The 27079-nt window shown below is 36.7% G+C and overlaps 1 protein-coding gene across 7 annotated transcripts in view; it reads left to right on the top strand.

Annotated features, from left to right (window-relative positions):
• Window positions 1–27079, top strand: part of LOC150100549 (uncharacterized) — an 844187-nt gene that overhangs the window by 288731 nt on the left and 528377 nt on the right. For all 7 annotated transcript variants that reach the window (XR_016549159.1, XM_090401348.1, XM_090401347.1 and 4 more), the window contains 2 exons: window positions 6323–6420; window positions 16932–16970. Coding sequence is in view for 6 of the 7 variants with exons in the window: in XM_090401348.1 (XP_090257474.1) it covers window positions 6323–6420; window positions 16932–16970 (137 nt within the window). In the remaining variant the exon portion in view is untranslated. The remainder of the gene's footprint in view (window positions 1–6322; window positions 6421–16931; window positions 16971–27079) is intronic.

The raw sequence follows: 27079 nt of genomic DNA, 5'->3' as shown, positions 1-27079 counted from the left end.
TGTGGAGAGGTTTCAGAGGAGAGTGAGTAAGTTGGTGAGTGATGTAAAAAAAATGCTACCTACATTGATAGTTCATTTAACTACCTAGGATGTATGATCACATATGAAAAAGATATAAATGTGAAAATTGCAAAATATTTAAAAATAACAGGTGTAATAAAACAGAAAGATAACCAAAACAAGCCTTAAAGTACAAGCCATTAGGAAAAAGAAAACCAGGACGTCCCTTTAAACAATTCAATGATGACTTCTAAGGCCAAAACAGGCTATACTAGGCCTAAATCCTTGATACACATGATGATGATGATGTAGTGGTTGATAGGCAGAGAAGAAGGGATATGATAGGAATATTTAAATTACTAAAAGGTTTTTATAAGATTGATGCAGGGGAAATATTTCAGCTGTGTGTGATAGTGATGGAAGAACAAGAAGTCATCCCTGGAAATTAAGGAAAAGTGTGGTTAACAAAGGTGTGAGAACTAGATTTTTTCCCTGGAGGGTGGTGAATGAGTGGAATGCATTGCCTGACTCAGTTGTGAGTTCTTCATCTGTAAATGAATTCAAGAAGAGGTATGATAGATATTGTTTTGATAGTTTGGGTCTTCTGCAATGAGTCTACTAACTCCATGGAGATACCCATAATAATAATAATAGTAACTGGACCTTTTCGAATTTCTGTTTTATTAGTGACACACTATTTTCTTTAAGAAAGATACATATGTATATACTTTAAATAAGTATTTAAAATAAAAAATATTCCATTAAAATTAAATAGTTTTATTCAATGATTTTTATATGTTTTGTTTGAAAATAACTTATTGTTCATATTGGGTTTTCACATTTGGAACCATTCTTCTTTGAATGAGGATGAGTGAAGATGAGGACACAATTTGGAGTCAAGTGGATGACAAACAATATTAAACAGGAGCTACATGCGAAAAAGAGGCTATGGAAGAGATATAAGGAGACAGGTGAAGAGAAGATGCATGAAGAATATAAGACACAGGCCAGAAGAGTGACTAGTATGGTAAGGAAGGTGAAACGGGAATATGAGAAAAGATTGGCCCTTAGATCCAAGGAAAATCCTAGGGAATTTTTTAGCTATGTGGCCAGTAGGAGGAGAAATGACTGTGGGAGAATGATATTGCAGAATAAAAATGGGAATAGAGTGACTGATGCAGAGTACATAGTGGAATTGTTCAATGAACACTTTATTGGAGTATTTCATCCTGGAGGAGTCAATTTGAATACTAGAAGGAAACGAGGTTTAGAGTTGCAGGAGGAGAGTGTGCAGAGAATGTGCTGAGGAACTGACAGTGCCCTTGACCTGGCTTTTCAATGAAAATCTGGCCGTGGGAAAATTGTCCATGGAATGGATGGAAGGTAAGATAGTGCCATAGCATAAGGGCGGTAGCAGACTGGAAGTGTCTAATTATAGGCCAGTTTGTGTTTCATCAGTAGTTAGCAAGATCTTGGAGAAAGTAGTGAGGGACCATATATAGCATTGGGCAGATAAGGGTAATGTTATCAGTGAGAGTCAACATGGATTTGTGAAGGGGCGCTCTTGTTTTAGTAATATGTTAGCCTTTTATGATAAAGTTACAAGAGCATTAGATGAGGGAAAGGCATATGCTGCCATTTTCTTAGACTTAGCGAAGGCATTTGACAGGATGCCACATGATAAGCTGATATTCAAGTTGCAGCACATGGGTCTGGATGTCAGATTGGTCAACTGGATTCAGGATTGGCTGTCCGATAGGTACCAGAGAGTTGTGTATGGTGGAGCAATATCAAAGAGGCAGAAGGTTACAAGTGGGGTTCCACAGGGATCAGTACTGGGACCTATATTGTTTAACCTTTATATCAATGACATTGTCCTTGGATATTCAGATGTTTGTTGATGATGCGAAGCTTAGAAGGGTTATTAGTAATAGTGCAGATGTGGTAGCCCTGCAAGAGGATTTGAATAAGCTAGATAGATGGGCAAATGAATGGGGGTTGTCAGTTTAATGTAGGGTCTTGAGGTTTGGGACACATCGATGGGATGCTGCATACTCTATGGGAGGAGTTAAACTGGAAGAAGTAGGAGATACAAGAGATCTGGGTTTGATGATTGATAGAAACCTGAAATTTAGGGGACATATTGCAAAGGTAGTGAAGATAACACAGAGGATTGTTGCAATAATGAGAAGGACACTGATCTGCAGAGATAAAATGGTTATCATTCCTTTGTATAAGACTCTGATCAGACCACACTTTGACTATTTTTCGTTGATCTGGTCCCCAGGATTTGAAGGGGATAAATTAACTGTGGAAAGGGTACAAAGGCGGATAACAAACATGGTGTCAGGACTGTACAATGTTAGTTATGAGGAGCAGCTGAGGGAATTTTTAATTGCAGAGTTTGGTGAATAGAAGAAGGAGAGGTGATATGATTGAGACTTTTAAACTGTTGAGAGGTGGTTACAGAGTTTACACTGGGGGGGGGGGAGTTCTTTCGCTTGGTTGTACAGCGGGAAGGAGTCATGACAAAGGACCATCCCTGGACGTTACGAAAGGAAACTGTGAGAAAGATGGTGAGGAGTGGTTTCTTTGCATGGAGGGTGGTTGAACCATGGGATGCATTGCCTGATGGAGTGGTGAGAGCGAGAACAGTCAATGCATTTAAGGAATGGTATGATAGACTTTGTGTTTCCTATTAGGGAACTCCCTCGATGAGTCTTGATAGACTTGTGTTTCTTAGGAAGGACCTCTCACGATAAGTCTTTTGACTCCATGGAGGCCTGGATAATAATAATACTCATTGTACTAATTTGGCAATGCATTTCTTCCATATCATCTGTGGATCTCCCTGGCCTATAGCACCAACCAACTGTATATTTTGTCTTACGGGTCTTAATCTCACACCAGATTGCTTCAAATGAACAGCTACTCTTCTTTTCTTTCTTTTTGGTTGCAATTCATCTGCTATCATCAGCCGTTTTCCTTCCCCCATCCTATCTTCTCTATCTTTCCTGAAAATGCTAAGCCTTTTACATTCAATCCCTGTAACTACATCATCTGCTGTTAGTCAAGTCTCATTAATGCCTATAAATTTTAGTGAGGTTGCACTGATCAATGCCAAAACTCCTTCCTCTTGTTTCTGATACTTCTGACATTAGTATATAGAAACGGCAACATCTCCCTTTATTTCCCCATCTGCCTTAACTTTCTGAATTGACTACCCTATTCAAGATTTTTACTTGAGAGACTAGATTTCTCACTTGGTCATTCTCGCACTCACTCGCTTCGTAGTTGCATTCATACAAACTCACTTGCTTCCATCCTAATTGCTTAAATTTCCCTGAATTTGCACGTCAGCATGCTCAGTGAATCAAGCTCTCTCCAAGCACCTAACACCAAAACCATTCAGATGCAGTCTATCTGCATTGTACAAATCATTCTTTGTATCAAATAGAGATCACAGATCACAAATTCTACATCATTCCTTTTGTACAATCTATGTATAGACTATGTTTGCACAATCTACACATATCCTTACTCATTTTAACTACTGTCTCTCATTAGCTCCTTGCATTTATTTCTGTTTCTTTCTTATACTCTTAAAAAACAGCTGGATATATATATGGAGTTTGCTGTGAGAACATTATATATCATGTTCTGCACTAAGTCCCACTCTGAACCCCTGTAGATCACTTTTAGGAAGGGTTAAAATGCAATTTGGGGACTTGAGCAAACTATGGAATAAAACTGCCATTTTTTTGCACAGTGGGCCCAAATATCAATCATTTAGTGGAAAGTCTACCCAGGTAAATGAATGGCATCTGAGATATCAGGTTTTGCAACTTGTGTCTGTATTATTTTTGCAACATATACTATGTTGCACTAATTTCTCACTAGCCAACAGACTGTGTTTTCAAATCTCATCATGAGTATGGATGTTTTGTGAATGTCCTTATCATAGATGAATATCATCATCATCTGGTGTTTGGTGTCTAGAGCAGGGTTTTGTGAATTATCTAATTCTTAGCCCACTCATACTAATATTGATGTGGTATATGCTCATGGTCCTTAGTGGGTGAGATTCACATTATATATATATACATTACAAATTAATACAGTAGTTACTGTCATGTACAAATGACAAAGTCACAGCATTTTATAATATTTCAGCAACACTTATTGTTTAAGTTTAAGAAGGCAGTAAATGCAAAAGTGATGATGTATACAAGTTAATCTTTCTTTTAAGGTTACACAGTGATCAGCATTCATATTTATGAATTTAGGGACTCAAAACACATGTGTTGAAAAGATTATTTTACTGATTAATAATAACTTAATAATTAATAATAATAACAATATCTACAACAGTCTGATATTGACATTCTTTCATTAAACAAAGTAAAATTTGGTATAAAGAAATCTTAAAGAAAGAAAGCATATCAAAAGTTCCTGGCAAATAAGTCAGTTTGTGCTCTTAGAGAATACAGAGACAAATGTAAGAAAGCTAAACACTGTGTAAAACTAGCTAAACAAAAGTCATAGGAAGACTTTGGTAAGATCATGAAAAACAAATATCAAGAAGGTGGCAAACTATTCTGGATATTGATGAAAAAGCTCAGAAATGGAGGAAAGAGCACTGTAAAAAGAATTAGAGATGATTAAGGTAACACGAAAACTGTAGAAAAGATATCCTTGAAGTATGAAGTAATTACTTCGAAAAATTGCTAAATGAAACAAGCAGTTATAGCACAGTGGTAAAAAGCACCCAAAAGGCATGCAATGAGGAATACATATTCATACTTGAAGTAGAAAAAGCCAATCAAAAGCCTGAAATGTGGAAAGGCAACAGGAGTAGATAATATTCTACCAGAAATAGTCAAATAGAGCTTGTCAGGATCAGATTTTCACTTTACAACAAATAGTTGAGAAATCATGGGATGCCGGCTGGATACTGAGTGGTTAGTGTATCCGCTCTCCAGCCAAAAGCCTGCGGGTTCGAATCCCACTGTGGGCATGGATATTGTGATTGTCTGTGAAAGTACTAGTGGTGGAAGTCGGCAGTAGATGGCGTAGGTGTTAGATGATGAAGGTTGGTAGAGTAGTGAGATAAACAGTTGTAGAGTAGATGCCCTCTCTCGATGAGTCTTTGGACTCCCTGGAGGTGTGATGTAATAATAATAATAATAATAAAAATCTTTTATTATTAATCAGTAAAATAATCTTTTTGACACCATGTGTTTTGTGTTCCTAAATTCATAAATATGTACAGGGTGTTCAGGATAAATTTGACATATTTATAATTAATTATATTTTTCCGTAAGTTACATGTATTAACACACACTTCTCTTCATTTAAAAGTTTGGACCCTTCTTCATTCACATACAAGATGTCAGAAAGGATGGATAGCTGGAACCCACCTGAATCATGGAAGAGAATAACTTGTATCATGATGATTCGTGCCTGCCATCAAAATAAGGATATTACGACTGCTGCCCAATGCTCCCTGAATACAGTAAAAACAATCAGGCATGAACTAGAGACTTGCAATGGTGACTACGAGGATGTAGCAAGAAGAAAGATCCCTAGCAGACGATCTGATTGCGTTCGTACAGCAGAATTCCTCGCAAATCTGCAGGAACAGGTGTTGAAGAACCCTGGCATTGGAATTCGGGCTTTGTTCGTGGAGTTGCTAACTGTAGTCAAGCCCTGGATAACAAGGGTAGCCAATGGTAGGCCGTATGTATGGCAGCAGGATTCGGCCCCTTGCCACACCTCTGGGAAAAGTCAAAAATGGTTGTCTGAAAATTTCTACGACTTCACCAGTCCAAATGTTTGGCCTCCAAACTCCCCAGACCTTAACCCCATGGATTATTTTGTATGGGGCGCAGTTGAAAAAGACACCAATCGCACTTCCAGTAATACAAAAGCCCAGTTAATGGATAAAATTAAAACAGTTTTTGCGGCCCTTCCCAGGGAGACTGTAGCATCAGCTTGTTCGAGGTTCCGAAGCAGAATTGAAGCTGTGATCGATGCTAATGGTGGTTATTTTGAGTAAATCTTGTTGATAGTATTGTAATTAACTCTGCCTGTAATGTTTTTTTGTCAATTCATTAAATTTAATAGATACAAAGAAGATTTTCTTTTTCCTTACGAAACTGTCAAATTTATCCCGAACACCCTGTATATAGGTTATTGTTAGAAGTGCACTGTAATATAAAATCAAAATTCTTTATTTCATGGAAACTAATTTTGGAAATGTGATATATTTTGAAAGATACATAATATTAACCTTTCTTATTTTATATTTATGCTTTTGTAGCTTATTATACCTCAAGGAATTGTAATTACCACAGCTGCTTATAAGGAATTCATAGTAGATTTCGATGAAATTCTTTCTAACTTAAGAGATATTGCATGGTAAGTGATTTTCATTTTAATTCTTTCTTAACATACAAATAAGAAAAGATAATATCTACATAATTCATTATTATAGAGTGTTAATTTTAAAACATAGTTCTAATCTCCTTCTAGTCTCCATATGACTATTTGTGTGATGGAATTAATTATCCAAAATCATGGAAATTCACTGGGAGTGTAGTTGACTTTAATAAAGCCAAATAGTCTTTTGCTCTGTGTAGTGTCATTCAAAGAAAATGGATCTTTCTGTCTCTGAATTTCTATCAGTGAGCATTATTGTCCTAACAGAATTATTTCTGTTAGGACAATATTATAGCTTAAAAATATCTCATTTGTTCTGTAGGGATGAGTTCCTGGATTATCTAATCCATAGCCACTCATATTATGGGTGGCTATGAATTAGATTAGCTTTCCTGGTTGGCTAAGTGGTTAGTGTACCCGCTCTCCAACCAAAAGGCTGCGGGTTCGAATCCTGCCACAGGCATGGATGTTTGTGATTGTCTGTGAAAATACTAGTGGTAGTGGTAGATGGCATTAGTGTAGTTGCGATTCCTTGTAGTTGGTGAATTGAGTGGTATAGACAGAGTTGTAGAGTAGGTGTCCTTCCTCGATGAGTCTTTGGACTCCCTGGAGGTGTCATGTAATATTATTATTAATATTATCATTCAATATATGATGGCTTTGCAGCCTTTCTTTTAGATGGGATTTACTTAAAAAAATACTCTATTTTGCTTGAGATCTGAAGAACTACATTCAGCATGCTCTCACCTTTTCCATTCTCAAACTCACTCACCTCAAGGATGCTTACACATACACTTGCCTACATCCCTATCCCCTGTAGCTGCAGTTTCACTAATTTTGCACTTTCATTTTGTTACTGAACAATTGCACCTAACTCCAAGTCCATTCAAGCCCAATCCTTCAGTCAGACAAAAAATTCATTATTACTCCATATATCTACAAATTGCATACTGTTTCTCTTGCACAACCTATATATTCACAGTCACACTCCTTCATCTCAGGGCATTCCTCATGTACTTTGGCAACAGGCTTTTAATCTTTATTCTCTCTCTTTTGTAATTTCCCACTTTACAACTCATATCCTCTCTCTTTCAGTACCATAAAGAATATGCTCATGTCAGTCAATGTATGCAGAACTCCATTCAGAAAAGGTTTGGCAATATTGAATCTAAATATTTTACTATTGATCTTTGTTTTTAAAGAGAAAAATTATTTGTAGATAAGATACAAAAAAATGTAGCCACTTTACTACAAAATTAAAGTTGTTCTCTCGAATTCAGATGATGCATGACTTCGGTGAAAGTATCATACCCCTCCATCATATGTTGTTTCAAGTAATTATCTCTTAGTAAGTGAATAAATTAATTTCCTTTCAGTTCTTTGATCTTTTTTTCTTCATGGCATAAAAATCTGCTAGGGAAGGATATTAGCAGTACATGGGAGCAGTGGCGCACTCAGAGGGGGGGATGGGGGGTGAAGGGGCCCGGGCACCCCCCCCAAAGAAAAGGAAAAAACACTAGAAAACTTTCCAAAAATCTTTTCCTAATTAAAATTCATTTTTTTTTATTTATGTTGTGTGCTACTTATGAATTAGCGATCACTGCAGATGCTCAGTTATAGGTCATATGCGATGTGTAGTGTGTATTCGCAAAACGTCTACTCAACTCGCCCCCCCCCCCAAGGTTAAATCCTGAGTGCCTGGCCCCCTCCAAGATTAAATCCTGAATGCGCCACTGCATGGGAGATAGTCATGGGGTATCTGAAAGAAGCAGTGTTGGACTGTATACTAAGGTTAGGAGAATAAATCAAGTAGGAGTGAGATACATGATTAAACAGAAGCTGAACAAAAAGAAGCAAATGTCGATCGAGGGTAACATAAGGAGAAATGTGATACCCTTGATCAACAACATTTGCTTCTTTTTACTACAAAATTAAAAAACTGAGCAAGCTGAGCAAGTCAAAGGAAATAGATAAGAGTTATTTCACTATGTGTAAGTAAAAGGAAGACTGGGTATGGAAGGATAATTTTAATGGAGTGCTGATGGTAGCAAGGTGACAGTAATAGACAAAATATGTGTGGACAGACTTATGTGTTCGTCGAACATGTTGTTTATTATTTTAACGGTATAATAGAACACAGAAACTAAGTAAATAATTAATTTATTAACTTGATGCTGATATTTCGCTGGTGTTATAACCAGCATCTTCAGAGCACAAAAACACTGTTTGTCACGATACCCGAGACTAAAACAACATGGTATACTTAAACAAAATTGTAGCAGCAACACAAAGACTAGAGTCCTGATTGTGGCGCCCTCTATCTGAAAAAAAAAAAAAAAAGAACTATCATATATTACTAGAGTCCTAGAAAAGTGCTAGTTTTTTCTTAATATGACTGTCTCCCAGATCTTCGGCAAGTTAATACAGCCATATTTGTTGAGATTTGGAGTGTGTTTTAGGGCTTCTGTCGCCTCTAAGAACAATCTCTCTGATTTATAACACAAAAGTACTACACAGAAATCCGTATAAATCAGAGAGATTGTTCTTAGAGGCAACAGAAGCCCTAAAACACACTCCAAATCTCAACAAATATGGCTGTATTAACTTGCCGAAGATCTGGGAGACAGTCATATTAAGAAAAAACTAGCACTTTTCTAGGACTCTAGTAATATATGATAGCTTTTTTTTTTTTTTTTTTTTTCAGATAGAGGGCGCCAAAATCAGGACTCTAGTCTTTGTGTTGCTGCTACAATTTTGTTTAAGTACACCATGTTGTTTTAGTCTCGCGTATTGTGACAAACAGTGTTTTTGTGCTCTGAAGATGCTGGTTATAACACCAGTGAAATATCAGCATCAAGTTAATAAATTAATTATTTACTTAGTTTCTGTGTTCTATTATACCGTTAAAATAATAAACAACAATAGACAAAATAGTTGAGTTGATTAATGAATGACTATTTTGTACGGGTACTATCAGTCGAGTGAAGATAATGCTGTGACGGATGTGACTGGAACTGATGTGAGAATAGTAGTTGATGAATTGGAAGTACTTAGGATACTGAAAATATCCTAATTACTTAGAGTTCAAATTTCTCAAAAATACGGCCATCGGATTACATGTAATATCAGCTCTCATATTATGAGAACATGCAGTGGACTTGGCATTGCCTGTGACTAGGTTGTTTAACTGAAGTCTCACCTCTGGTAAAATTCCAAGAGAATAAGAGTGAGAGGAGTTATGAAATATATAAAGCTCAGGCCAGAAAAGTAACGAGTATTGTGAGAAAAGCTAAAACGGAGTATGAAAAGCAATTGGCCATGCAAGCTAAAGGCAATCCAAAAGAATTTTATCGTTATGCGCAAGCAAAAGAAAGAATGAATGTCGAAGAATAACTTTATTGAATACAGATGGTACACGAGTGTTGGAAGCTAAGGAGATTGTTCAGTTAATGAGTGCTCACTTTGCTAAGATATATCAACCAAGTGTATGTAGTATGGTGCATGGAGCTACTGCTACGTTGGATGAAGAGTTAGAGGTTAACGAAAATGAGGTTGAAGAGCTCTTGCATAACCTGGTTAAGAATTTGTCAATAGGGACAGATGAAATATCTGCCCATTTGTTAAAGGAATGTTCAGCTGAATTGGCTAGGCCTTTCACACATTTGTATAACTTGAGTCTCAGCTCAGGAATGATACCACAGGAATGGAAGGAATGTATGATAGCTCCATTGCACAAGGGTGGTGCAAAAACTGATGTGTCTAACTACTGACCTATTAGTATCTCTGGTGTGGTAGTGAAGCTTTTAGAGAAGTTGCTAAGAACTCGCATACAGAAATGGGTAGACAAGCATTTTATACTCTGCAAGGAACAACATGGATTTACTAAAGGAAGGTCATGTTTTAGCAATTTGCTCATATTTTATAACAATGTTACGGCCGAGTTGGATAAAGGGAATGGATACACTATGATAATGTTGGATTTTTCTAAGGCTACCACATAACAGACTGTTGTGTAAACTGGAGAATATGGGATTGGAACATAATCTATTGACTTGGATCAGGGTCATTAGAGGTCACCACCCAGACCGTCTGGTTAGTGAATGATATAATCACGTAATCACAAGAAAGATATTTATTTAACCAAATATTTCGGTCTGGAAATAGCAGACCATCGTCGGTGGTATTACAAGAACAGTTTAAAAAATATACAAGCTAGAATTTTTTTTTTTTTTTTTTTTTTTTTTTTTTTTTAATAGCAAATTCAATCATGTTTCTACTTCAAAATATTTCGTTTCATACTTAGTGATATAACATCACGCGGCATGTTCTAATTTCAACGATCTATTGTTAGTATTCTAGCTTGTATATTTTTTAAACTGTTCTTGTAATACCACCGACGATGGTCTGCTATTTCCAGACCGAAATATTTGGTTAAATAAATATCTTTCTTGTGATTACGTGATTATATCATTCAGTCTTATGTCGCAAGTATCCTTAAAACAACAAATTCTTATCCGTCTGGTTAGTGACCTCTCCTCATAATGTAAAGCAGTATTACATCTCCAAGGAGCTGTGTTTTCAGATTATGAGAAAATATCAAGGAGAGTGAGGGAGCTTGCTCCACCTTTGCTTTGAGTCGCCTTGGTGTTGTACTACTAAGTGGTCACTTATACTTGGATTTGCCGATAGTTCTTTGGCATGAAACTCGTAGATCGTAGTTTTCGATCTTAGAGTTTCGCATACTGGCTGTAAAATAATAAAGGATTTTTATCCCCTTAATTTAATTAACTTTGCCAGAAAATATAGCCATTTGGCTTTTCATCTTAATTATAATATAAATATATAGAGGCACACCACTCTGGCATTTGTATAGTGAAGGTATGTAAGTTCTTTTCACTTAAACTTTGATATCATCCAGGTCTACCTACTCACTGATGAGACCTCAAAAAACGTTGAAACCAGTCTGGGTAGTGATCTCTCCTCATAATGTAATTACAGTATTACATCCCCTAGGGACTATGTTTTTACATTATGAGAAAATATCAAGGATAGTGAGGGAGCGTGCTCCACCTTTGCTTCGAGTTGCTTTGGTGTTGTACTACCAAGTGGTCATTTACGCTTGGATTTGCCGATAGTTCTTCGGCATGAAACTCGTAGATCGTAGTTTTCGACCTTAGAGTTTCGCCTACTGGCTGTAAAATAATAAGGGATTTTTTTTATCCCCTTAATTTAAAGAAGATGATATAGTTAGTGGGATAGAATGTGTAAGGTATAGTGTGTTCAGGAGGGACAGAGAGAATAAAATGGGGGGAGGAGTGTTATTGATGATAGCTGATGAACTGCAGCCAAGGAGAATAGAAGTTGTATTGTAGGAGAGGAGAGGAGACTCTGTTGGGTACTGCTGTAGACCAGGTGATTAATAGATGGTGGAGATAGTATGCATGAACAAATTGATGAAAAGAGTGGAAGGAGGCTAATTATTATGGGTGATTTCAATTATGGTAACATTGATTGAAAAGGAGGAGAGGACACATGTTAGGAAGGAACCGGATTTTATTCAGTTATTAAGGTATAACTATCTGAGGCAGCATGTAATGGAAAATACTTGGGGTTCGAGATTGCTTGACCTAGTAATAGCATCTGAGAATTTGACTGTAATGAATATGACTTGGGAGGTGGCTAATGTGTGAAATTTTCGATTAAGACAGGGTACATGTGGAATTACCGTGCTGGCAAGTATGACAAGCTTAGGAGATTGCTTGGTTCAGTGCCATGGCATGTAAAACTGCAAGGGCTGATGTTGATAGTGCATGGGAAGTGGTCAAGGAGCATTTGCAGGAGGTTATGGCTGACTGTATACCTAGAGTCCGTATAGTAAATCAATAGGGGTTAAATGGAGGAATAACACCATTAAGCTTGAGTTGCAAAAAAAGAAACAACTGTGGAGGGAATTTAAGGAGAAAGGTGACCTGCAGCCACACGAATGGTATAAAGTGCAGGCCAGAAGGGTAACGGGTGTGGTAAGAAAAGCAAAAGCGGATTATGAGAGGAAATTAGCCATAGAAGCTAAAGAGAATCCAAAACAGTTCTTTCAATTTGCTGCAAGTAAAAGAACAACTGTACACGGCAGAATGATTTTAAGAAATGCTGATGGTAGGGAGGTCACTGAATCAGTCGATATTGTGGAATTACTGAGTGAGCACTTTGCAAGAGTATCATCCAGGTGGTGACATTGAAGGAATGAAGGAACCATTAGTTTATATCGGAATTGTGGTGAATGAAATGGAGGTGAATAGTCTACCACAGAACCTTAATATGAATACATCTGTGGGATTGAATGGTATACCAGCATGGGTCTTATGTGAAGCTGCTAAAGAATAGTCAGTACCCTTGACCATATTATTTAATCTTAGTCTCGGGTCTGGTTTAGTCCCGAAGGGGTGGAAAGAGGGAAAATAGTTCCACTGCATAAAGGAGGATCCAAGACTACTGTTACAAATTACCGACCTATCAGCATATCCAGAGTCGTTGTCAAGGTCTTGGAGAAAGTAGTCAAGGGAAAAATACAGGAATGGATTGATGAAAATGAGATACTGTATGGGAGACAGCATGGTTTTGTGAAGGGTAAATCATGCCTCAGTAACTTTCTCAGGTTTTATAACACAGTGACGACTGAACTGGATAAGGGTAATGGGTTTACAGTGATACTGCTGGACCTGGCTAAGGCCTTTGGCAGAATACCACGTGGATTTCTAATCTGTAAACTGCAACATATGGGAATGGATATAGGGTTAGTGAGATGGATAGAAGGGTGGTTGATTGAGAGATATCAGAGAGTAGTTTACTCGGGAGTATAGTCCAAAAGATGGCCTGTGACTAGTGGTGTGCCGCAGGGTTCTGTTCTTGGACCACTGCTGTTTAATTTGTTCATTAATGATATAGGGAAGGATCACAGAGGAACGGTTTATTTCTTCGCTGATGATGCAAAGTTGGGTAGGGCAATAGTGAATGCAGAAGATATCAAAATTTTGCAAGATGATTTGGATAGATTGGAGTTCTGGGCTAAGGAGAATGGATGTCAATTTAATGTGGCAAAATGTAAGGTTTTGCATTTTGGGGTGAAAAGATTAGCAGCAGTATACCACATTGGTGGAACTGTACTCCAGGAGATTGATGAGGCCAGGGACTTGGGAGTGTTGGTGGATAGGGAATTGAAGTTTAGGGGACACATTGCAAAAGTGGCTAAATCAGCTCATCAAATCACTTGGATGCTGAAGAATACTTTGACAGGCAGAGGATAAGCAAGTTATTGTTCCTCTGTATCGAGCCTTGATAAGACCCCATCTCGACTACTGTGCTCATATTTGGTCACCTAGGTTTCTTCTTGATAGGGAGGAGGTTGAGAGATCAACTGAAAATGAACAGACTATCTTCAAAATGGTTGGTTAGTTGTTTGGAATTATGTCTGATTCATCTAAGGCTTATGAGGCAGTGTTATATCTTCAGTGGCATGAGTTTTCTTCTGGTTTGTTTGTTGGTTGAAAAATCAGAGTTTTTGGAGGAAACTCTACTATCTTATATAAGATTAGCTATCCTGGCTTCAGCTGAAAATTCTTTGTTAACTTGGTTGGACTCTTCTGAATAGTATCAAGAATTTTTAGGAAGGTTTTTGGTGTACTGTCCCAAATTGATTTTAGTATCCTGAGGTTGGGGTTGGATTTATACAGTTGACAAGTTGTAGACAGTAAATGTGATTTGTTTGTGACAGGAAGAGTTGGAGGTAAATATCAACCCATGAAGAGAAATGTGACCTTAGCTGGTATTACAAAAGGTTAGGGAAGGTCTAGTCAGATATTTTTTGCAAGAAAGTAGACAGGACTCTGTTCTCATTGCATCGAAATTGACCAAATTGTCATGCATGTTACTGAAAAATGGCCAGTGCTTCCAGTGTACAGTCATGTACAATGTTGCAAAGAATTATTTAAAACCCCATCTAGGACACAAGGACCATTATACATTGTTTTCAAATGAAGCTGAGTTAGCTGGTCTCATATAAGGATTGGCTTGTCTAGAAACTCGGGTATTTTTCCTTCTTCTTCTTCTTCTTCCTTTCCAGGTTTATAGGCCAAGTGGCCTGTTCCGGACTCAATTCCATCTTTTTAAGGATCTTCCTCTGCATCAAGTATCTTTTGGGTGGTAATTTAGAATTTGTTTTGGTATTCTGCTTCTATTCATTCTTAGTATGTGTTCTTTCCATTTTTCTCTATAGTAAATAACTGCTTCATTTAGGGAGGTTGTAATTCCAATTTTTTTTCTGATTTCGCTGCTTTTCATCTTGTCCATTATTGTGACTCCTTCAGTTCTGTGCAGAAATTTCATTTCAGATGATTCAATTCTTCTTTCATCTGTTTTTTTTATTGTCCATATCTCACTCCCATAAAGTAAGGTTGGTTTAGCTACTGTATTGTAGATTCTTATTCGTGTGTGTTTTTGTACATAATTGGGTTTAAAAATTTTATTTATAATGCCTGTTACTTTTAAAAAGTTTGATATCTTTGGTTCTATATCAGCTTCATTTTCATATGACATTGTGCAACCTAAATATTTTAATGTATTTACTTGCTCTATTATTTTGTTGTTTATTACTATTTTGCTTCTTATTGGATTAACACCTTTGAAGGCCATGACTTTTGTTTTGTCTGTTGATATTTCTATACCATATGTTTTTATCAGATTATTTAGACTGCATAATGATTTTTGTAGTTCATCTTCATTATTTCCAAGGATTGTTTGGTCATCAGCAAAAAGAAGAGTAGCTAATCTGGTGTTAACGGTTTATCTTGAATCCTCCTTCATTAGTTATCTTCCATTCTTTTATGATATTATCTATGTATACTCCTCGATTTATTGGTTTCCAGTTTGATGTTGAATTATTGTACTTCACAGATATTTTATTATCTTGATATATATTATATAAGGCTCTAAAGAGTTGGTTTGGTATTTCATATTCTTCTAGGATTTCCCATGGTTTTTCTCCGATAATTTTATCAAATGCTTTGGTGTAATCTATAAAAGCTATGTATGTTTCTATGTTCGTTTCTCTGTGTTTTTCAATTAATAATTTTAACATAAATGCAGAGTCTATGCAAGACCTGCCTTTTCTGAATCCATTTTGTTCTTCTATTAATTTTTGGGGCTACTATACGTTTAAGTTTATATGCTAAGATTTTTGCATATACTTTATAACAGGTACTAAGTAAGCTGATTCCACGATAATTGTTACAATCAGATTTGTGTCCTTTTTTTGTGAATGGGAATAACTATTGCTTTGGTCCAATCTTGTGGGCATTTTCCTTCTTTCCAGATCATATTATAAAAGTTAAGTAACCTGAGTGAGAATTCAAGTCCTGCATATTTGATAAGTTCCAAGTTTATATTGTCTTTTTCCTGGAGCCTTTCCTGTTTTGCTTTGGGTTGATGCTTCTGTTAATTCTTCTTGAGTAATGTTTTCCAAGTTATCAGAGATGTTTACAAAGGGTAGTTTTCTGTTTTGAATGTTTTCATCATACCATAGATCTTGGTAGTGATTTTGCCATGTTTCTATTTTAATGGTATTAATATCTGCTTTTTCTCTAGTTTCATTGCTTAGATCTTTGAGGATTTTATATGCATTAGATCTTTTGAGCATACAGTCTCTCTCTAATTTTGTTACAAAATTGTTCCATCTGTTTCTGTTTATTCTCCTGCATGCTGCTTTTGCTATTGCTTTTTTTCTGCTGTATTCGATTTTTGATTCTATTTTTTTTTTCTTTTGCAAAATAGCTAAATTTTTGTAAAATGCCTTCATGGCCTTAATTTGCTTCATCTGTAATTTCAATCACATCAAATCAAACTGAAAAATGGCATGGAGGTCATTTTTTAAGACATTGTTATGAAAGATCTTATGATTAAGATTATGAAAAAATCTTATGAAAGATTTTGAGCACTGTAAATATCTACTGTCATGAAGAGAAATGTGTGTCTCTTCATGTCAACAAAATTATGCATTGGATTGAGGATCAGTGGGAGAGATAGCTGTGTATGGAAGGAAAAGGATGTGTGAAATACAGTCCTGGAACACTTCGACATTAGTAGGAAAACCTCAAAAAAGAAAGCTGTTTGCCATAACATGTAGTAAATGACCTGAGAAGCAACTGTCAACCCCTCCTCCTCCACCCCCAATTACAAAAGTCAGCAATTTGCCAAGCGGATCTTACTGTCAGACTCTGTTAACGTCACAGAAATGTTACAACCTCAAAATATTTGCATGACTTGTGGCTAGAGGTGGATGATGTGGTAGAAGATCTATTGTGATTAAAAAGTAATTCTTGATAATTTTAAATAATTTGAAAGGACTAACATTAAAATTTGTTTGGATGGGATGATATGTGCATGTGCTTGTATTCATAAATTTAATACATAATGTATTAATAAATTTTGAAATATTTTAGGGGCAAACGGAAAGGTGATCTTCAAGATATGTGTTCAAAGTATGTATTACAATATCTCTTAATTTTTATATTTTTTATATATCTTTCTTATTTTATACTATTCCTTCATTATTTTTGATGTTGAAATATCCAAATTTTCCTGAAATCATTCCTAAAACAATCTGTAGCTTGAAAACAACTGTTACCAGATGGATAAACTGTGATCATTAAGCTAACCTAATGTGAATACTGAGATGTCAATTGACACCTATTATTATTATGTTTAAAAAGAAAACAGGTTTCTAGAGATTACTTAGTCTAAGGATTATTTAGTTAATTATTAAATCAGTTTAATTATTCCCAGTATTTCAGTATTTCACAATGTTCCCCAACCTAAATGAATATGGCTGTTTCATACTACCAAAAATATGAGAGACTTATTATGAGACCATTAGCCAAAAAATCAAGAGCTCCTTAAATGGCCCATAGAGAGTGATTTAACCCTGCAGAGGTCGTGGTCAAAAAAATTGCAGCGTAGATCACATGTATCTGAGAGATACATTCATTATTAGTATGTGCTAAAATGCGATAAAACTTAAAAAAAAAAACACTGCAAATATAATACATGATGGTTTATTTATTTTCAGTTACAATCTAGAAATTATTGAACAAAAAAAAACAAAGAAAAAAAAAACAACTAAACCAATACCAATACTATACTGACATCGGGTATCTCTCAGATACAATTTGCTGAAATATCACTTTCACTTTCGCATTCGACTCTACCATTCTCATTATTGGACTCGAGTAACATTTGCTGAATCTCTTCAACATCTGATAGATTATCCAATAAGTATATTTTTTCCAGCCATTTTCAAGGGTAAATTAAAAAACAAACAAACAAACAACTAAACCAATACTATACTGACATCGGAGTTCATGGTATCTCTCAGATACAATTTACTATCAAATATCACACACCTTTACATAATACGTTAAACCAAAACTGACTGCATAAACAGTGTGGAATATCACTCATAATATATGCATGCGCAGCTAGTCATGACCTCCAAGCTATACACTGGATATGTGTAAGAATGTTTATATTAAACAATTTGTTTGTATCTTTCAGATCAGCCGTGACCTCCACAGGGTTAAGCTCCAGGATTATGTTATTTAGAACTCAATCCATTGTTAGCCTTTCTTCTGTGGCTTGATAAGTAAAATTAAATTTAGTTAATTAACTAGATGTTTGTTTTCTTCATTAAACAAAAAAATATATGTATATGAATGAATAGATCCAGATGGTAATGGATTTTGATATTATTTTTTAGGGATTTTATTATAAACTTAGAGTAAATTTTGCCTAAGTTAGTTATGATTGAGTATGATGTGTTTATGTTTTGAAGTTTTTGAGTTTTGATTACCTCTGTGATATTTGCATGTATGTGTGTTGTGCCATTTCTTTCTAATTATGGCAGCCACTGTATCTGCTTTCCCAGACCAGTTGTCGCCCATCTGCCACCATTTGCAATCTGCTGTATGCATGCATCCTGTCAGTTAAAAATGTGGAAAGTAAAAGATGGGGAACGGATATTTTCATGAAATGTAGGTAATGGAAGGAACTCATTGATTTCAATATCAGAATGGTTATAGTGACATTGGTTTGATGAAAATGAATGAGTGTTGGTAGAGAGATGTGAGTAGCATGATTGAGGCAAAGGAAGATGAGCACGATGTAGCAATGGACTTGATATTAGGTAGTGTGACTGGAGTTATGGAGGTTCTGAAGAATAGTGTCAACTGTGTCAGTGACTTTAGTGTGGATCAGATGCACGAAGAAGAGAGAGAGGTTATACGAGAGGAAGTGAAAGGTATAAAAAATGCGTTAATTTGTGTGAAAAGAGAGATTTGAAGACTCAGAAGGCTTATTGATGTGAGATGAAAAAGAGTGGGAGTGACAGAAACTTATGGAAATAAGAGAAGGAAAAAGAATGGAAGGACCAGGGAATGAGAGAAAGTCATGTGAGAGAGCAGAAGCAAGGACATGAGAGAAAGGCAGGTAAGTAAGTAAGCAAACAAGAAGAGGTGATGTCAAAGGAGAGAGAGAAAGAGAAATGCAGGTGAGCAAGAAACGAATGGATTTGTGATGGGAGTGGTGGATGGAGATTCAGTGATTCATGGTGTGCAAAATAGAATGTCAGAAAAGTGCTTACCTGGAAGAATAATTTAACCTTAATCGAAATGATTGTCTCACTATTCCAAAAATTTGGGAAATTTTAATTTAAGTAATTTTAATTTCAGCCCATTAGTTTTAAGCCATGAACACATGTATATGTAAGGGGGGGGATTCCAATCTAAGCATGCACACTACCATTTTTTAAATTCAATTCCTATTGTTGCTCGAAAATTGTACTGATGACATCTTATGATATATGAGGCAAAATATTTACATAATAAAAAAAATTACTTACTATGGCATACATGTTACTTTATAGTTATGGATATCCCACAGGTTTCACCATATAAGCAAACATATGTACTGTAACAAGGTGACGAATGTCTTTGACAAGGGAGATGCATATACAGTGGTACTTTGATTTTTGCAAAGGCTTTTGATAGATTGCCACACAACAAGCTCTTAAATAAATTGAAACAGATGAGATTGGATAACAACCCCTCAGTTGGATCAATGACTGGCTGTCGGATAGGTATTAGAAAGTTGTATATGGGAGTCTGGTATCCCAAAAGAGAAAGGTCACTAGTGGTGTGCTGCAGGTGTCAGTTTTGGAGACATTGTTGTTCAATTTATATGTTAATGATATTGGGATGGGTTTAACTAGTGTTATGCAGCTGTTTACAGATGATGCAAAACTGAGGAGAGTGATGAAGAGTCATGCGGATGTTATGACCTTGCAAGAGGACTTGAATAGATTGCACGAATGAGTACGTAAGTGGAATGGTCAATTCAATGTTGCAAAGTGTAAGGTTTGAAATTTAGTAAGCAATGATGGGTTGCAAAGTATTCACTTGGTGGGGAAACTTTAAAGGAAGTAGAGAAGATGAGAGATCTGGGAGTGGTAGTGGTGGACAACGACTTGAGGGGCCACATTACACAAGTTGTGAAGATATCTCATCAGATAATGGCAATGGTGTGGAGGACCCTGGCACGCAGAAATAAAGATGTTATGACGCCATTGTATTAGGCCTTCATAAGGTCTCATATGGATTATTGTGCAAAGATTTGGTCACTGGGTTTTCATAGTGATGAGGTATGTTAGAATGGGGCCATAGAAGATTCACAAAGGTGGTCAGTGGTCTTTGGAATGTGGAGTACAAGTACAGACTAAGAGAATGCAAACCTCAAAGCCTCATGAATAGGAGGAGGGGGGGGTGGATATGATTGAGACATATAAGCTAGTCAGGGGTTGTTATGAGGTTGACATGGAAGAGATTTTAATAGAATGAGAGAAGAGGGGGGGGTAGAACAAGAGGTCATCCCTGGAAAATGTATAAGGAGGGTGTGAGCACAGGAGTGAGTAGAAGGTTCTTTACATGGAGAGTGGTTGGTGAGTGGAATGCATTGCCTGATTGTGTGTGTGTGTGTGTGTTGTGAATGTAGAAACATTGAGTCAGTTTAAGGCACAGTTGGGTGAGCAATAGTCTGCACCTCTCACAATGAGTTTCTGATTCCATATCGGTCAGATGTTAATAATAATAATCAAGGATTATAGAGAAAATAAGACTTGGCAGAAGGGATACTGCTGATGAATCATAGCAAATGAATTGCAGCCAAAAACGAATTTTTGATCAGAAAGATAGAGATGTGGATAGTATTTCATGTAATGCTATCTGATGCGAGATAATTAATATTTCCAATATTTCAGCAGAGTCAAACTGCCATCATCAATAAACACGAACAAATTGATATGTGCACCCAGGCACTTCATAAGGTAAGTATGACTGAAGCAGAACAACAAAGGCAAATCTAAAGTCCTAAACAGTGGCCTCTAGTAGGATGAGCTGGATGTTTTTATTATTATTATTATTATTCCGGTTGTGGAGATTGAACTGCCCACTCAGTCTCCAAAAGTTAGATAGGGTAAACGCCTTGCCTACTCCCTGTATGGGAACAAAAAGGCGTTAGTTGATTTTTTAAAAAAAAAAAGGAGCCTGTGTAGCTCAGTGGATGTGGTGTTTGCACACCACAGCACTTAACCACACGAAGGAAGACTTTGTTTCGAATCTAGTCGGCGACAAGAGGAAATTTTTCTAAGCCTTTTTTCGACTGGTTCCCGAGTTACTCGATCTCTGGCACGGGCAAGCGGGTTTTTTCTCCCGGAAACTCGGGTTTTTCGTCCCGTAAACTCAAGAAAATCGACCGTAGAACCCACATTATTTCAGACATTAAATATATTCTGTTAAGGTTAGGGACCACGAGATGGCATCACTTGTGCCGTCTCTCTTCACTGCGTGCCGCTTAATTAGTGATAGCCTTGGGCCAGCTATCTCTGATTGGCTGCCAGTGGAGACTGAACTGCCCACTCAGTCTCCAAAAGTTAGATAGGGTAAACGGCCTCGCCAGCTCCTGTACGGGAACAAAAAAAGCGTTAGCTGATTTATTTTTTATTATTTTTTTTTAAATTTTTATTTATGGCAATTTTTATTTATGGCAACTCCAAGGAGTCGACAGACTCATCGAGGCAGGCTCTAACATCATGTCAAGAACAACTATTCGACATTCACACAGTATCTATCATACCTCGCCTTGAACTCATTCACGGTCATAGCACCCACCACAGACTCTGGTCAAGTTTGTAGCGAACAGAACTTACAACCCTTTCATATATCTAATAATTTATTAGGACACCTCTCGGCAATACTCATGAAGGGTTGTAAGTTCTGTTCGCTACAAACTTGATATTAACTAGGTCTACCTACTCACTGATGAGACCTCAATAAAGGTTGAAACCGGTCTGGGTAGTGACCTTCTCTTGTAATGTTGAACAGTAATACAGCTCCTAGGAGCTAAGTTCACATTATGGGTAAATATCAAGAATAGTGATCGGAGCTTGCTCCACCTTTGACACGAGTTGCCTCAGCTTGCACTACCTTAAGGGTCAGTTGCTGCAGTATCCAGGTATTTGCTTACGCTTGGAATTGCCGAACTTTATATAGTTTCTACTATATTCGGCATGAAACTCTGAGTTTCTACTATATTCGGCTAAGAAATGATTTGGGATGTAATATCCCTTAACTTAAACTTTCATGGTACTTCCGTTTTGGTCTGTTCTTAGACGACTCTTGTTCTTTAATATTAGCTTTTGAAGAAACCACAGTTTGCAATTCCATATCTTCTCCAATCATATGAGTAGATGTGCCAGAGAAGTACTTGCTCCTCCTTGTGTTAAAGTTTCTGTCTTTAAACAAGAATCCATGGGTATTTTTTTCAATAATATTCAAATTCCAATATTTGTCAGAGCTATAATAAAAACAAATAGAATTGTGTTGTAAAGGTAACTTTAGTATGAAAAACAATAAGATTATAAATAAGAAATGTCGAATAATATAAAAGTAAATGAATAATGCAAAATAGTAAAAAAAGACTGCAACACACAAAAGTAAATATGAATTGTAACAATACTTGTAAGAAAAGTACTAAACCGTATCAAATAATGTAAAAGCAATTGTAATAAGAATGATTTGATAAAATGTTCAGTAACAAAAATTAAACAGTTCGAAATAAATCAGATATTAATTATAAAATTAGTTAAAAGAGTAAGAAGAATTCTTTTTTTTTTAAAAGTCGCCTTGCCTACTCCCTATATACGGGAATAAAAAGGCATTAGCTGATTTTTTTTTTCCGAGGGTCCGCTCCCAACAAATTTACTCGTAAATACCTTTCCAAATTTTTTTAAAGTTCATACATTAACATAAGTATTAATAATTAATTATGGCATAATCATAAAGAGTATTAGTACACTTATGTATACGGTGTGGCATGTTGACAAATATAAATTACATTTAAATTAGTTATCAATCACTGGACTAATGAAATATTGTAGCATGTCGTAGTTTATTCAGGCAAACATCATTAAATTAATTTGTGCTGATTTTCATTTACATTTCCCATTCTGATCACGAAATATATTTATAATATTGTTATAAGTACTTACAAGTGAATGCAGACTTTTTCTCCTGTGTACTGGTAGTTTTCCCCTCCTTTTGTACATCCTGGAGATCTTTGTAGGCTTCAGGTTGATGACTCACTATCTGTTACGTCACAAACACCTTAAATAAGAGATTTCTCAATACCAAAATTAAACAAAGTGCCTTGTCTCTTATTCATATCAGATTTTAACTCTGTATTCCTATTACTTTTAAAAAAGTCATGGCACTCTGGTTTCAGAACAAGCACTTACACACTGCAATACAAACTTGCGAAGAAATTATTTAGTAGTAATAGGTTTGAGAACCAGATACAGACTACCTTGATCTTCAATTTCAGTGGAAAAATTTGCTGATTGGTCACTGATATTTGCAACGCAGATGTTATTTCGTTCAGTTTTGAGAACACGCCGCCCATTGTTGTAATCGGCTTGCAGGCAATTTTTATGATCGGTCATAAACAGTGGTATTTTCTTTCCCGATTATTGAAAGATTTCAATGTTTGAAAATTAACAATAATTCATGAATACTTCCATGTTTAAAAATATGCTGCTTGGTCACTGACATTTGCAACACAGATGTCATTTCCTTCAGTTTTGAGAACAGAAGATATGACACCAATTGTTGTAATGGGCTTGCAGGCAATTTTTATGACCCGTCATAAACAGCAGCATTCCCTCTCCCAAATGTTGAAAGGCTTTCGATGTGTGAAAATTAACGATACACAGATGTTATTAGGTGGTCTGGGTCTGAGCTTTTCAACATATTCACGAATATTATCCTCCTCAGAATATTTTTACTATAAAATATTTATTCATGAAAAATGCTTAGAAAACTAAAATGACAAATTTCAGAACTTCTCGCGGAACACCTATTCACCTTCTGCGGAACACAGTTTGAGAAACCCTGCAGTACACTACTCACCTCCACTTCATTCACCACAATTCCCGTATAATCTACTGATTCATTCATTTCTGCAATGTCACCACCTGGATGATATATTACACATGTGGACAGACTTATGTGTTCATCGAACATGTTGTTTATTTTTTAACGATATATATTAGAACACAGAAACTAAGTAAACAATTAATTTATTAACTTATTGCTGATATTTCGCTGGTGTTATAACCAGCATCTTCAGAGCACAAAAACACAGTTTGTCACGATACGCGAGACTATAACAACATGGTGTAATCAACGGACTAGTTAAACAAAATTGTAGCAGCAACACAAAGACTAGCGTCCTGATTTTTGGCGCCCTCTATCTGAAAAAAAAAAAAACTAGTTTTTTTCTTAAGATGACTGTCTCCCAGATCTTAGGCAAGTTAATACAGCCATATTTGTTGAGATTTGGAGTGTGTTTCACGGCTTCTGTCGCCTCTAAGAACAATCTCTGCAACTTGTAAGAGCTTCTGTATAGTACTTTTGTGTTTTTCCAGTTGATCCTGTGTGCAGGGGTATCAAGGACATGGTCTACTAGGCATGACTTGCCATAGTGATAATTCCGGATGTATCTTTTGTGTTTGCTGATGCGAATGTTCACAGTTCTTCCTGTTTGACCGCAGTAGGCTTGATTACATGAGCAGGGTACTTGGTAGACTCCTGGATGTGATAAAGGGGGAATGCTGTCCTTGGGTGAGCGGATAAGGGTTGCTAATTTGCTACATGGTCTGAATGTAGTGTGTAGTTTATGTTTATTAAGAATTCTTAAAATCTTATCGGATGTGCCTTTAATGTATGGAATGGTGACTGTTTTGTTGTAGTTCTCTGTGGTGGATGGTGGGAGGGGTTTCTTAGGAGCGTTTAGTATTTTGTTTATCTTATGTGGATTATAGCCATTGGCCAAGAAGATGTGGTGTAAGTGAGCCAGTTCAGCAGCAAGAGCATTGTCATTGGAAAATTTTGTCAAATTTGTTTAACTAGTCTGTTGATTACACCATGTTGTTATAGTCTCGCATATTGTGACAAACTGTGTTTTTGTGTTCTGAAGATGCTGCTTATAACACCAGCGAAATATCAGCAATAAGTTAATAAATTAATTATTTACTTAGTTTCTTTGCTCTAATATATACCGTTAAAAAATAAACAACATGTTCGATGAACACATAAGTCTGTCCACACGTTTAAGGATTCTTCACAGAGACGATATCATACGTAAGACACGACAATATGGTAAGTGGAACTTAAAATTGGCATGGCAACTGAACAGGTTAGCCTTCTTAAAGAGGTGCCAAGACACCAAATTAATACCGAACTGTTTTAAAATCAAAAACAAGTTCCACTCGGCCAAAGCCCAATGCATTTATAAACAAGCGAGTGTAGTGCTATTACGTGAACAGATAAATGCCTTTCGTCTGGAATTAGCAAAATCAAATTCAACCATCAATGCACTACGTGAATCACTTTATAATATTCTCAATACGGAACTTTGGGAGATCCTAGATAACATCACCGACCAACGGCTAAAAAAGAATTCAACAGAGTCAAAAACTGGCACCAAAATAAGTTTGAAAATCTCCAGCAACGCAACACTGTACAACGACCGCAATTACAACAAGACCTTGTCGTCGTGAATTTATCGTCACTCACCTTAAGCAAAGAAGCCACTAGTGCTTTATGTCGAGGGCACAATTTTGCCGTGACTCCTATGGCCGTGCAAAATTGGCCATGCAGGCTAAAGAGAATCCCAAACAGTTTTTTCAGTATGTTGCAAGTAAAAGGAAAAATGCTCATGGTAGAATGATCTTGAAAAATGCTGAGGGTAGGGAGGCAACCGAATCAGTCGATATTTTGGAATTACTGAGCGAGCACTTTGCAAGAGTACATCATCCAGGTGGTGACATTGCAGGAATGGAAGAACCAACAGCTTATACAGGAATTGTGATGAATGAAGTAGAGGTAACTAGTCTATTACAGAACCTCAATGTCAATACATCTGTGGGATTGGATGGTATACCAGCTCGTGTCGTACGTGAAGCGGCTAAAGAATTGTCTAAAGAAAAAATATTATAACACAGTGATGGCTGAACTGGATAAGGGTAATGGGTTTACAGTGATTCTACTGGACCTTGCTAAGGCCTTTGACAGGATACCACATGGAATTCTAATCAGTAAATTGCAGCATATGGGGATGGATATAGGGTTGGTGAGATGGATAGGAGGGTGGTTGACGGAGAGATATCAGAGAGTAGTTTACTCAGGAGTAGAGTCCACAAGACGGCCTGTGACTAGTGGTGTGCCACAAGGATCTGTTCTTTGACCACTGCTGTTTAATTTGTTCATAAATGATATAGGAAAGGATCTGAGAGTAACAGTTCATTTGTTTGCAGATGATGTGAAGTTGGGTCGGGCAATAGTGAATGCAGATGACATCAAAATTTTGCAGGATGATTTGGATAGATTGGAGGTCTGGGCTAAGGAGAATGGATGTCATTTTAATGTGGCAAAATGTAAGGTTATGCATTTTGGGGTGAAAAGATTGGCGGCAGTTTACTGCATTGGTAGAACCGTGCTCCAGGAAATTGATGAGGCATGAGATTTAGGAGTGTTGGTGGATAAGGAATTACAATTTAGGGGACACATTGCAAAAGTGGCCAAATCAGCTCATCAAATCACTTGGTTGCTGAAGAATACGTTGACAAGCAGAGACAAGCAGGTTATTGTTCCTCTGTATCGAGCCTTGATAAGACCCCATCTCAACTACTGTGCTCAGATTTGGTCACCTAGGTTTCTTCTTGATCGGGAGGAGGTGGAGAGGATCCAGAGGCGAGTGACCAAGATGATAGCAGGTCTGTGGAATGAATCTTATGAGAACAGGTTGAGGATTTGTGGGTTGCAAAAATTGGTTGATAGGCAGAGGAGGGGAGATATGATCGAGACATTCAAATTACTGAAGGGTTTCTATAAAATTAATTCAGAAGATATTTTTGAGAACAGGGCTGGTTGTGGGAGGACTAGGGGATATCCATGGAAACTGGGCAAAAGTGTGATTATTAAAG

The sequence above is a fragment of the Typopeltis vanoorti genome, chromosome 12 (genome assembly GCF_054136105.1).
Source record: "Typopeltis vanoorti isolate ZY-2024b chromosome 12, IOZ_Tvanoo_1.0, whole genome shotgun sequence".
Taxonomy (NCBI): domain Eukaryota; kingdom Metazoa; phylum Arthropoda; class Arachnida; order Uropygi; family Thelyphonidae; genus Typopeltis; species Typopeltis vanoorti.
The sequence above is the reverse complement of the archived record's forward strand: the minus strand, read 5'-3'. Positions and strand labels throughout refer to the sequence as shown.